The following is a 13,793-nucleotide window of genomic DNA, read 5'->3' as shown; positions in this document are numbered from 1 at the left end:
CCCCCCCTTTCCCTGACTAGACTAATTACCTCCTCCCCTACCCTTGCTACTAACACTGCCTGTCATCCAACAGTTGACCTTTTTAGGAAGGCTGAAGTAGAAAAAGGCGTTCTGCTGTTCAAATCCAAAATATTCCATTTCCAGCTTTCAAAATATGCCACAAGTCTCTGTAATATTTTATTAAGCATCAAAACTATCTGCTGTGCATGTAACACAGTATATGTTCTGCCCTTTACAACTTCTCTTCAGCAATTTATTCTTATTTAGATTTATAGCCAATGTTAAACTGGGAGTCAGTCTAAATGATCTGGCCTCAGCATCTCTTTCTCCGTCTCTCATCTTCCAGAGACCATAGCTATCCTGCTATGGCAACTGTTCATCCTCTTGTTTTCAAGAGACAGGATGAGCATCATTAAGTGAAACTAGAGAGGAATGTCACAGGCTAAGTACCAACACTGGGCAAGACTGAAATTCCAACAGGATTAGTTATCAACTCTTCCTACTATATTAGGAATCACCATGACTCAGGGGTTTTTAGGGTTTCAGAATTCCAGTTTCCTTTGCCATTGGACTAAGGCAGCCATGGCTGTATCTACATTGACAGGAGCAACCTTAAGATTGCTCTTATGCCCATACCCAACAACCATCTACAGTAAAAACCCTTAAGGTCTGACATCAATCAGCAGTTCAGCCCTATTTGGCAAGTTCTGCTTAACTCTAGTGTCTGTGGTCAAGCCTGTCTCCTCAGTTCACTCTGCCATGTGTCTGGAAATCACCTGGGTCCTGCAGGCTACAAGCACAGAGTCTACCAGAAGCAATCCTACAACTTCCAGTTCCTGACTTCAAGCCCTTCGGCATCCTACATCCTGTAGTTAGATCCAAGCACAGAAGGTGAAACTTATTAACTTGTGGACAGATCCTCAAGGGCTCTCTCACGGGATAAGCAGCACAACGTGGATAGTTTTGGTGTGAGCAGCAAGGTAAGATATAGGTAGGGAGAGGCAGCTCATTTGGTTCAGGCTGGTGGAGGACAACTTTCTGGGTCAACCTTAAATATCAATGTAGACCAGTGATTCTCAGCCAGACTGCCAGGGTACCCTGGGGTGCTGGGAGATGTTTTGAATGGTGCCATGAGGTATGTGGAGATAAAGTGTGAGGAAGTCAAGCTCAGGCTCAGGCAGGATTCCAGGGATGCCGTGCAGCTGCCCCACCCCTGTTATCTGGTTTCTCTACAATGCGATAAGCACCGTAGTTTGAAATGGTTCAATTAACAAAAGTAATAGAGGGGTGCCTTAAATCTAAAAAAGGTTGAAAAACATTTATTCTAGACACACCCTAAATGCAGCAACAGATGTTTCATCTAGCAATGTTTTTCCAGCTCTTAAGTCTAGCAATTTTTCTTTTGAGTTGTGCTTCAAACCTTGAGGACTTTGACACAATAGAACTGACCTTGTTCAACCCAAATTTAAGTTTTTCTTCCCTTGTTCATTGTTGCAGTTGATTACTAATTAGCAGCATGCTATTATGTTTCACACACCAGATTTCTGAAGGACTTCTGGCCCCAGAAGTTTGCTTTTTCTTAGTTTTTATTTAAGGCTGCTTTCTGCAATGACTCCACACTGTTCATAACCACAGAAACTGGGTTGCTAAAACATTTAATCACTGCTTAGTTAAAATATTAAGTCTGAACAATACCAATGAATTGTTCGACAAAGAAGACATTTTCATTGTGCCTGTGCATTCGTTGATATGGGGAAGAATGGAGTAAAAGCCTTGGAGTCTTTGAGCTACCTTAAGGCAAACTTACTACTCGTTATTAACTTAATGTCTATTAACATGAACATCTTTTTATTTAATTTTTTGTAACAAATATCAATTCATAGGAACAAATTCCTGAAACATGTATCCAGCTGTTCAGCAACACTTCTTTCATCACAAATTATGAACTAACACTGAGACATGCTGGGTGCATGTATACATGTTATTAATATGCTATAAGCTTACTGCACAGTAAGCTTTCCCTGGGAGTATGTCTATACATGAGCCCATTGGGAGTAGATTTACTCCTGACAGGAGCAATTCAGTGCAAAACTACTCCTGCTCTCCTCTGCCTCCAGCACAGCAGCCAGGGGAGCTCCAGGCTACCCCAGGTGCCAGCCCCAGGCTGGCAGGGGGCACCAGGGGCAGGGGGAATTGATTGGCAGATCAGGGCACAGGGCTGGGAAACTGTCCCTTCCCCTAGCAGCTGTTTCCCAGTCCCATGTCCCAATCTGCTGATTGGGGCACAGGGCTGGGAGGCAGCTGCCTGGGAAGGGGACAGTTTCCCTGCCCCCTGCTGCCTGGGCTGACCAGGAGCAATTTGCTCCCCACCAGCTATCTACAAGTGCTACTGTACAGTAGGTAATGCACAGTTAATGTACTACTTGGATTTACAGGCAGCAGAAAACTGCGTATTAGCCTAATTTACTGCACAGTAGCTGCTGTGCACAGTTACATGGTGACTAATCAACTGCATAGTAAAGTATCTCATGTAGATATGTCTGCTGAGTACCCAAAATTCAAGGTAGCTTTAATGAGATATGCAAGTCGCCCCTTTCGGCATATGAGGTACCAGCATGTGCTCAGCACAAGAGCTTAGTTGACATACTTAGCCATTCTTCCAGGTAGGAGCATCACCACCACCACTTACACTTACATCCCACACAAAGTTTAAAATAAACTGCCCAGCAAGGACAGCCACGTTTCTATTTAGGTGGAGCTGAAGGAGTAACCTGTTATCTCCTCCTGGTGATGTTTCTCTGCTCACCTCCAATAATGGTGTACCACTATCTAGGAACCTGCACTGGGTGGCTTTCTTCCTTGGGAATTCGAACACAAAACAAATTAAGAGACAGGATGGGGAGGGGCAGGGCTAAAAAGCAGGCTGAGCTGTGTGGTGATGCCACAGATTAGGGCTAGGTGGGAGTTGCAAAGGTAAGGGGAAGAGGTAAATTACTGCAGCAACCCTTCCCTGGGGCTGAAGCGAGTCCTCATCTAAAAAACTCTTCAATATGAAAAGATGTATGTTACTTTCTGCAAGACAGAGTTCCTGTTGCTCTTTTCCTTTGTATTATCTAGACTGAATTTGTGATCCTGTTTTAAATGAAGCTAATAGATAGACTATTAACTCATGCACTTTAAAAACACTCTAAAAAAAAGTTTGTTTCACCATGTGGCAGAATGCCATCTCTGTCTCTCCCCAAACTCTGCTATCAGGTGGATGACAACTCTGACAATTTGGTTACCATGGTCACTGCAAAGGGCAGACACCCCTGGCCCCATCGGCTTCCGGTAACCCTGAGTTGTAACCTGAGCTGGATACATTCCTGAGGGAGGGGGAAACCTGCTCCCTCTGCCTATGTGACTGGCCTCACACACCTGGGCAGGGGCTTCAACTCCCTGTTGTTCTAGGCAAAGTAATCATGACTGGGAGGGGGCTAGAGACCCTGCCAGTCTGCCTGGCAACCAGTGATGCATTTCAAATTGGCTGGCTGGGAGCCAACAGCTGCTGGCCTTCATTGGATCAGGTAAATGAGGTCATAAGGGCTATCTAAGTTAAGGACTGCCCAGGAGGCAAGGTAGTAGCCATGATGAGAACTCTCAGAGAAGCTGGACCATCTGAAACTCGCTCTGTCTCTTCAAACTTGCTCTGTCTCTTGAAACTCATGTTCAATGAACTGCTTGCCGCCAGAGGGAATCTCCACCTGCCTCTGCATGATATTTGTGAGTAAGCTACTTGAGATCTAACTAGATATATAGCTTGCAGTAACTCAGATGCGTGATCAAAGGCTACCATGCCACTGTTTGCTCTAAGGTATTTCTCTGATATTGCTCCACCCTGTACCCTATTCCAAACCTACTCCTTGTAACCAATAAAGTCCTCCTCTGTACCTAGAATGGGAGACTTATTGGAAGAGGGTCTAGATCATGCCTTGGGGTCCCCTTGGTTCAGCTGACTAAGGGAGACCACTATTTGTGCTTCAGACTGAGGGAAGCACCCCAAGTTCATGCAATGGGTCGAGTACCCCTCAAGGACTGCTAGGCCTGCGTTTCCCAGGGGGCACAGGGCCAAAATCAGTCCAGATCCTGGGTGGTGGCGGCATTACATCCAGGCTTGCAAGTGTGCTCCAGGTAGGGGGTTAGCCAGATGCAAAGCACCCCCAGGGAGGCACTCGGAGCCTGGAAGGTGGTCAGGCGCAGTGAGGTGAGTGGCTCAGTGCAGGAGCACCCCCTACTGGCCCACCACACACCATAGCTTGGGCTTTGGAAGAAATCACTCTAGAGTGCCTGGAGAAATATCTATAATTCTTCTAATTAGCTTGAGTTACCTGGCCATCAGTTAATTTGAGTTCAAACAGAACTATAAATGCTAATCTATACAAATCCCTTGGTGCTAAACAGTTGAATGTTATGCCAAATGAGACAGGCAGATTTTTGCACCCAGTTAAAAAAAAAAAAGTATAGAAGGTTTAGGGCAACATAGAATAAAGCTCAGCAACTTCATGAAAAATGTGTTTGCTAAATTCCAAGTGTCCTAAATACTTTGCACAACCTAGTAGGCAGCTGAAGGGCAGGCCTAAGGGCACAATTTGTAAACAAAATAGTTTCCTTAGCAGTGTTTCATGTAATGCTTAACACTATTGATTAAGGAGCAGAGTCCATTACTCTAACTCATACTGGGGACTGCACACAGTTCCACATGAGTAAGAGTAGCAAAATCTAATGCTGAATTCATATATAACATATGCTTCAATATTTTCCTCTCATTCCTAAATGAAATCCTTAGGGAATATGGGTTGTACTACCTCATAAATCAGTTATTCTTGATTTTCTTTTCAGAGAAGATTATCACCTTAATATAACTTGAATCATTCACTCCTGTAAAGTGTGACAGCATTTAAGGCCTACCATAATTTCTTGCATATAACATGCCCTGGCATAAGATACACACCTTGTTTCTGAAAGGCAAAATGAAGAAAAGATCTTTCCTCGTTGTAAGTAATGGAGTAGCAGCAGCTAGAGGGCCAAGCCTCCTCACAGTTCTATTCCTGTGGAGCACATGCAGTTACTTGGGAAGGATCACCTTCCCATCAACTACTTATTTCAGAAAACAGGGAGGCAAATTTTAAAAGAGAATTTTGCATGGATTTCTTACAAATTTGCTGATAGACATTGTTATGTTAAAACCCAAATGGTAAGTGTTATCTTGGAAGAATCTTGTATCCTGGATAAATATGATCGGTGGCCTTTCCCACTGTGGAATCTGAGGCCTTGCAATAGCTTTAACCATAATTTTTTTAAGGTGGGAAGAAAAGTAGCAAGTAAGTATTTTATACCTGCCTGCCTTTCTAGTTAAAGAAAAATGGAACCCTGACCTCAGACCTTGAACTCCTGATAGACTAACAATCTTTCAGTGCATTTTTATTGTGTCATTTTTAACACCGTTCATTTTTAATTTATATCAAAGTTGCTGTTTGTGCAATGGTTCAAATTCATTAACTGCTTTACAAGTCCTATGGCAGTTGCTATTATAAGTCAAATAAAACCTCATAAGTATTTCCTAAGTTTACTAAACAGCAAAACTTTCATATCTATGATACCCTCTTATGGTGATCAGTGGCAAGAACTGAATTCATGTTACATCTTTACATCCACATGTTATTCAGTTAGGGCAGCTTCACCTCCTACTGATGTTATCAGGTACTTCAAATGCTCAACCTTTTACAGAATTAAGATGCTGGTAATTTGGGGATTACTTTTTTCAAAGAGTTAATCTTTAAATGCCAGCTTCTACACCATCCTTTGTTACATTAAACGAGCCCACCAATGGACAAGCACTTTTCTGGTTTTGGGGAAGACCATTTGTAGACTAAGGAACTACTCAAGGTGAGTAGAAAGCAGACTAGAGCCAAAAGTTATTCAAGAACAAATTATACAAAGTACAGTAAGGCAATAACACAATTATGTTCTATCACCATTACACGTTCTTTGCATCTGCATGTAATCATGGTATAATACACGAGAGAGACCAAGCAGCAAATTAAAGCTGCCTAGCTGCTGCCTCCTGATGCTTGTTTTTCATTCAGCTGCTTGTGTGGTTATCCTGACAAGCAATTTGTTTCTATCCTCTGCCTGGTTCCCAGATGGCTTTAATGACCTTGTACGTTACAAATGAGAACCACATTTGATGCTCAACACTTTCCTCAGGCTTTGAACAAGACTGTCATTTTCCACACAGCGATATCTCTGCACGTATGCAAGTTTTTCTACATGGATTCAGAACTCAGCCAAGGAATAGCATCTTTTTAAGGCAAAAATGCTTCCATATTATTTTCTAGCCCAGGGCTATACAACTTCCGGGTGGTGGGGGCTGCATGCCCCTAATGTTGCAGATCCACAGACTGCACGCACACAGCATAAGCCATGCATCATGGGTACAGTTTTCCCAGGTTCCCCCCTGTTGTTCAAGCAGCCTGCCCCAGCCTAGTCGTGTGTAGAGGGTGGATAGCCTCCTCTTCCCCCAGCCATGCATGCAGCCTGGCTCCCCTCAGCCCAGTGCTGGCAACACAGACCTCTATCCAGCTGCCTCCCACAGCACTGCCCTGCCCACAGAAGCTGGAAGAGAAAAAGTGCTGGGGGAAGCAGATTTCCTGGCTGCTGTAGCAGCAGGAGCAGTTGCAGGAGTAGTGGCCAAGTGGGAGCCCACAGGCCTTATGTTATCCCCTTATGAGCTGCCAGGTAGACAGCACAACAAAGTCATACACAGGTCCTGATATCCTGTACTGAGAGGCCTTTGCCTATAATTAATACTTAGTGCTCATAAAACATTTTTCATCCTCAGAATTTCTATATATTTATAAATCATTTAAATTGTATTAAACATTTTATCCTGCTCCACTGGTCAGTCTTAACTACCTGATATCATGAACTGTATACTCCTTATGAAAAGGCTATTTGTGTCTCACGCTGTGCTATGCAAACTGTCATTTTAATAACCAGGACTCCCATTTCTGAATGGGAAAACCAAGACACAAGAAGACTGAGTAGTGTGGACAAGGTCACACAGCGCACCTATAGCAGAAGCGAGGACAGCCTGACTTCTAGAGCAAATTGCAGTAGAAGAATTGCCCTTCTACTTTCTGCTGAATCCTTTCCTAAGTACTCCAATACTGATAAATGCTAAATTTATTATAAGGGGTGTAGGTTGTAGCCGTGTTGGCCTAAGGGCATAGACAGACAAGGTTATTTGGGTAAATCTGGTATTGTTTATGAGACGAACTAGAATAGTTGGAAAAATTCTTCTTAGAAAGCTTTCGAGCACAAATGCCCTTTGTCAGGCTGAGGAAGCGTCTGCAGAATTTATTACAAGTCAGTTTATATATCCAGACGATCTTCTCTGACAGATTTATATAATACTATACCTGGAACATTATCAAAAATAGTTCCAGTGTTAATCTTTCATTGAGAAATAGCTAATGTATCTGTTACTAGCTTCACCAGTTGATTCTGTAAATCATTTTGGAGTTTCCCATTTTCACTGCTCAATACTGCCCACATTGGATATAGCTTGCTCTTTCAGCTGAATGAGTGCAAACAGCTTTCACTGTGCTGTGCTCAAAGTCAACATATATATGTAGACCAAGAGCGGGCAACCTGCAGCATGCTTGCCACAAGTGACATGTGCAGCCTGTGTGTGGCACGGCAGATCAGACAGAGGGCAGGCAGCAAAGTGGTAGATAGGGCAGGGAGCAGAAAGCAGAGCAGTTGATCAAACAGAGAAAGGGGAATTGGAGTAGCACTCAGGAACGGTATGGAGCTAATTTGTGGCAAGCCTGGCAAAAAGGTTGCTCCCCACTGGTATAGAACATCAAAATACATTAGAGAGACATAAGAGTCATTACATTTGGGATTTAGAATGGCTACAGTAATACAATAAGCTTGATGAATTCTTTCTTACCTGCTCGAACACCTTCATAGAAGTCATGGCCCCTCTGAAAGGCAAAGAAACAGGAGACAAAATAATGCATTCTATTTCTCCCTCTTTACTGGGCTCAATACTTTTACATGAAGTTTCGATACTCTATGCAAATCTACTTCCTCTTTTTTCGTCTTGCCTTCCTCTCCTTCATTTTCAATTAACTCTCTATACTTAACAACTGTGCCTGTTACTTCCTTCCCCAAGTCTGGGTTGTGCACCTTCTTTCATACTATATATCTGAAGCAACCTTCCTGGTCCACCAACAAAATGCTCTCCTCCCACCCAAATATCTTTCTAAGCTTCCTTAACATATCTCTATATCTCTTGCCATTTGAACTGGTGTCCTGTGCATTTAGTTGACTGAATTACAGTTATGTCCTGCAAGTTCTCCCTCCATGGCATATATCCATATATTTTCTTTGTATAGGAATTTTGCAGAATCCTGGTATACAGGATTGGTCCCCAGCTTGTAAATTCCTTAGAGCAGGCTCTTTGTCTTCAATTGATATGCAAAATACTGTGCATGTTTAACATGTATTACAGTTAAATAATTCTGTTTCACCAGCCTCTGAAGTCCATTTGAAAGACGGGCCATTTATTATAAAACATTCCAATTCCTAAGGACACAATAAGAGAGTGATAACACACATTTTGGGAAAGGAGTGATAGTGATATCTGCAGGTCTGAATGGGATATGCCATTAATTTCTACTGTCTACTCTATATGATAGCATTGATTCTAAATAAGATTTTCTGTTGGTGTAATGAAAAGTGACCATAGTAAGAGGCTTATTGTCAGGGTTCATCCAGACAGTTAGTCAGTGACTGCTATACTGCTGAACCAGAATTACTTCCACTACACTTTACCTAGGTATACTGTAATTTTAAGGTACTCGCATAGTCCCACCTATCAGTACAACATCCTTTCATATATTTATTGTGACAACACTCTTGGGAGGTTGTCCTCATTTTACAGACAGGACCCAAGGCAGAGAGAAACTGACCTGCCACAGAAAGCAAGGGATTGAACCAGGCCAGACTTAGACGAATGCCCTCACCACAGGGCATTCCTTCCTCTTAATCTTATTTTAGTGACCATGTTTCCATCCAGTTGCATAAACTGGCATAAAAAGGTAAAGAAAAATGCCAACCTGAACAGATACACCAATAAGATACTAAACATAACATTTAATTGTCAGACATATTCAGTGCTGTTATTAACATGAAATACCAAAGCCTGAGATCAGTTTATCACATCTGGAAGTTAATATGATTAACTTCCTGCTTACCATGCATGCCTGGCTCAGTCTGTATTCCATTGTTAGAACATCTTGCAGGTCCATGGAAGCCCCTTCTTGAAGCTGTCTGAAAGTCATCTTTAAGGATGTTGGTGACATTTTACTAATGGTCTGTGGACGACAATACACTTCACTTTTTACTTTATTCGATATTTAGTCAAGTGATTTTCAAAAATGAAGAAAAAATTATTTAGTGACTTTAAACGGTAAGAAACAACATTCAGCAATATTCTAGAACAGGCGTTGGCAACATACGGCCCACAGCCTGGATATGGCCTGTGGAGCCACTGGAGCTGGAGGGTTTTGCCTGTGCCTGCACCCATTCCCATGCTGGGGCTGGACTGCAAGGAGCTGTGCCAGAGCCAGGCAACTTTCAGCTGTCCCTGCACTACTGCTGCTTCTCTCCACCCTCCCGGTTCCGGCCTGATGGGGGGCCGCCCGGGGGGGGGGGGGGGGGGGGCCGGTGTTCCCTGACACTGTGCCAGGAGCTGCATCTGTGCTACCGCTGCTTCTCCCAACCCCCATGCCCTGGCTGCCTCAGGAGGTGCATCTTCCAGGCCATGGGGAGCTGGGTCGAGGCCAAGACACCTCCGCCTGCTGCTGACACAATGTCAAGGCCACCCACATTACACTGGACCAGATCTGGGTCATTCCAGCCACCTTTGGGGAAGCTTCACTCCTTCACTTCTGAGGTTTGGTGCATGTAGAACAGGTGGAGGCGGGTGGGGGTCCTTGGCACTTAGGAGCTCTGAGGAAGTGCCGTAAACATACCATTAGATCTATAGATAAAAGGCAACAGTAAGTGTAAAGTGTTGTTGTTTTAACCCAGGGTGGTCCATCTTCTAAGCCCCTGGGGGCTACAGGCCACACCAGGGGAGCAACGGGCTGCATAGATGCTCCCTTCCCTCTCCCTACCCAACACCACACCCTGCTCCCCCGCACATTGTTCCATGTGGGCATCCTCTCACCACCGCACTGGGCACCCCGCACTGCCTCATGGTGCACCCCCTGCCTCCCACTGCTGCACCGCACCCGCCACCACTGCTCTGCAGGGCAAGAGGACAAGGTGGCAGCTGGAGGTGGGAGGGGAAGTCTGGCGACTCAAGGCTGCTATTGCAGCCAGAGCAGTGGAGTGAGAGCCCAGTGGCTCAATTTAACTTTTCACAGGCCGCACATGGCCCATGGGCCACCAGTTGGACAGCTCTTTTTTAACCATAAAGGAGCAGGACTCATGAGATGGCATTTCATTTTGTTCCTTGATACAGACAAACACTATTCAATTTCCAACTACAATTGTGAAGTATGGCCTTATATAAAAGATTAAAATGCCTATAGGTTGCAGTATGTTAAACATTTGTTATTTATTTATAGAGCTTTCTCAGTGTTTACAGAATCCATAGCAAGACACAATTCTTAACTACAATGTGTTTTAAAAGGAAAGACTTAATGAAGTGTCAGGAAATAACGTAGTGACTTTAGACATCTAAATTTAAATCTGCAGCTGTAACGAGAAAAATATAATTGGAATCCTGGCTTTACCAGTCTTCTCTCAGGGCTAGAATGTCTATAATGTCATCCAAAAATAAATATTCATATATGCAGTTGAATCTGATGACAAGCAGTTTGTTGGAAACCTTTTTGACAAATTATTCATTAGAAAAAACTTATCCTGCAGTTACAAAATACTGTAGCCATAAATTGGTCCTCCTTTAAAACCACCTTGCAAATTTTTAATAAAAGGTGACTGATATGTGGCTGTTCAGTATGACAATGGTATAACATTGAATATATATATTTTCCACCACAATAGCAGCCAGAATAAATTATCAGTTAACATAAGCATGAATAGTCTACTTTGTTTTTCAGGAGTATATCATAGGAAAGTAGGATGAGAAGGGACTTTATGAGGTCATCTAGTCCAGCCGCCTGCTCAAGGCAGGATCATCCCTGACTAAACCAATTCCAGATGAGGTTTTTACAGACCAATCCTTGATGGTTAGATTTCTTCTTTTTGAAGAGTAAGGAAGGCTAATCTGGAGCTGTGATTTTCAATCTACAGGTCTGTAAAATAACTAATGACCTATTTCAATCAATGGGAAAACTCTTCCTGACTTCAATAGGGCTTGAATTCACCATTTTTCAAGTACAGGTGCACTGGGAAAATCCTGGCATCTGTTGAAGTTGGTGGGGTTTGCCATCAGTTTTACTGGGGCCATGATTTTGCAGGCATAATGCAGAGAACTAAAATAAATTAACTTTGATTTGTTCATTGGTATTTAGGAATAAAATATTTTTGTGCTTCAGGTGCAGAGGGGTGTATATCTGTAGGTATGTGTAGTATATAGTACATATATTACATATGTAATGTAGAGTGTGTGTGTATAAGCATGTATTATAAATGAGCATAACTGAAAAATCTAACAGAGGATTTTTTGTTTGAAAGTATTAAGCTATTGATGTTAATAAGATGGAATTAACAGCATGGGCTGTGACCCAAGTAGGCAGTGGTTGTATGAGCTGCCTTATACCACTGGTATTAAGAGAGGTCTCGTAAGGTCCCAATTATTTCAGAAGAATAACCACAGCGTTTTACTTTGCTCTCTTGTTGTTTTTCCATAAAAACTCTACTAGTTTCTTTCAGATGAATATGCTTGTTTAGATGAATTGGTGCCTCCTGTCTGTTCTAAGGACATATGCAACTTTGGGCCTGTATTTCAGGCTTATTAACTCACCAAATATTGTTTTCCTGCTACAGCTATCTTGGGTTTATTGCTTTACTTATTTGAGAGGATGAATAGCTTAAAAAATATGAACGGCTTACAAAAGACCGCATATTATTCATTCATATAGGGAAGTGAAGACTGTCTAGCTTGAACTCAGTTAAACCTAACATGAATTAAAAAAGGGAGTAGTTTGGTTAAAGAAATAATTTCTTTTCAGTTGCTCTTAATCTGGTAGGCCCTTTTCATTTCTGGTACTCCTCTATGGAACATAATTAGGAACATCAGGATTAGAAAGATGGAGAGCTCTCTCCTTTACTTCTGAAGCTCTTAGAAGAAATCCCCCAAACCCTCCTCTTGGAACTCCCTAAATGCTGCAGTTGGATGGGATGCTGCATATGAGAAACTTTCTTAGCAACTAATATCTGCCTCTGAGATAGAACAGTTTTCTCCCCTCCTAATGCAACCCATTCCTTTTCTTTGTTTGTTTCCCCCAAACTGATCCCCTCCTCCTCCTTGCACAATCAGTTTATTTATAGATAGGCTGGTGAGTCATTTTTCTGCATTGCACCCACCCTGGATGCTGTTTTTTCTTTTCCTGTTCTTTTTTCCTTCCACTTGATTTATAGCAGTGCCCCCTCCACCTCCAGCCTTTCTGATTTTTCCAGATCAGGCAGCTGCTATGTACACTAGATTAGTAAACTGCTGTTCTCTGATCATTCCTGCTCCAGTGCTCTCTATCCACAATACACTGGGTGCACTGGGTTTGCATACAGCATTTGGCCTGGGCCCAGCTGAGACTTTAAGACCAGACAATGTGTCACCCAACAAATGGGCAGAGGGAACTGGGGAAGGTAGAGCAGATACAGCACAACAAGGTAGCTAGCAGCAGGTGGTATTTGCTGGAATTCGAAGTGTACAGTTTAAGCCAGTATTTATTCTTTCCAAAGGAGTTTCTCCATCAAACCAGCTGCCAGACGCATGCAAAACAGCATGGTAAAACTTGAAGCACTAGTTATGATTACAGGACCTACTGTTTGCACAGCAGCTGCAAGTTGTTAGTAGACATAAGTAAACAAGCAAAAATGGGTCAACTGCTGTCTGGAGAGAGAGGGAGAGAAATCCATGCGAGTGCAAGCCAGAAAAATTGTTGATGACTGGAAATCTGCCATTTCAGCTTTCAAGTTAAGAGTTTGATGTCCTTGTTGGAAATAATGTGAATAGGTAAATCTTACCATCTGCCACTTCTGGCTGAAGTGGTAGTGGATCGCCTACAAATTGGAGCACTCTCATAGTGGGAATGAGGAAGCTTTTAGTCATTCTTGTAGAAAAGAATCTCAGTTTTAAGTTGAAAAGAAAACATTTTTTTTCAGATTAATAATGTTCATGCTTCTGCTCTTCTCTTTCTCAAAATAAATTTCAGAGTTCAGTTCTATTTTCTTGACTACAGTTTTCATCTCTGGCATGCTGTCTTGCAATCACAGACTTGTTGGAAGTGTTAGGCTCTTGGAATTTGTTCTCTTATTTACAGTGACAGGATGCTGTCTTTCATTTTGGTTTGTAAAGTCAAAAAACTTCATAAAAATCTGATCTTTGTAAATACAGAGCCACCTAACAGAACTGCCATTCTTAATCTCAAGTACTTGTGGTTAGACTGCCTGGCTGCATAAAGCGGTAGGGTACCGAGGTCACCTAGCTGGAGTTCACCGATTCCAGGGGAAAGAATTCTCTTCTCATTTTAAGGAGAAAAAAAAAGAAT

General features: G+C 42.6%; 1 protein-coding gene across 10 annotated transcripts in view; it reads right to left on the bottom strand.

The window, feature by feature from the left end:
* HIBCH (3-hydroxyisobutyryl-CoA hydrolase) overlaps positions 1-13,793 on the bottom strand; it is a 118,229-nt gene that overhangs the window by 20,157 nt on the left and 84,279 nt on the right. For 9 of the 10 annotated variants that reach the window (XR_325097.2, XR_325096.2, XR_003091676.1 and 6 more), the window contains 2 exons: positions 9,306-9,425; positions 7,997-8,030 (listed from right to left, as the gene is read on the bottom strand). Coding sequence is in view for 4 of the 10 variants with exons in the window: in XM_006034995.3 (XP_006035057.1) it covers positions 7,997-8,030; positions 9,306-9,425 (154 nt within the window). In the remaining 6 variants the exon portion in view is untranslated. Of the gene's footprint in view, positions 1-4,990; positions 5,088-7,996; positions 8,031-9,305; positions 9,426-13,793 lie in introns of all 10 variants that reach the window. The other variant, XR_003091679.1, reaches the window with a different exon arrangement.

Source organism: Alligator sinensis, unplaced genomic scaffold (assembly GCF_000455745.1).
Source record: "Alligator sinensis unplaced genomic scaffold, ASM45574v1 scaffold351_1, whole genome shotgun sequence".
NCBI classification, from domain to species: domain Eukaryota; kingdom Metazoa; phylum Chordata; order Crocodylia; family Alligatoridae; genus Alligator; species Alligator sinensis.
This window is presented reverse-complemented; position numbering and strand designations above follow the sequence as displayed.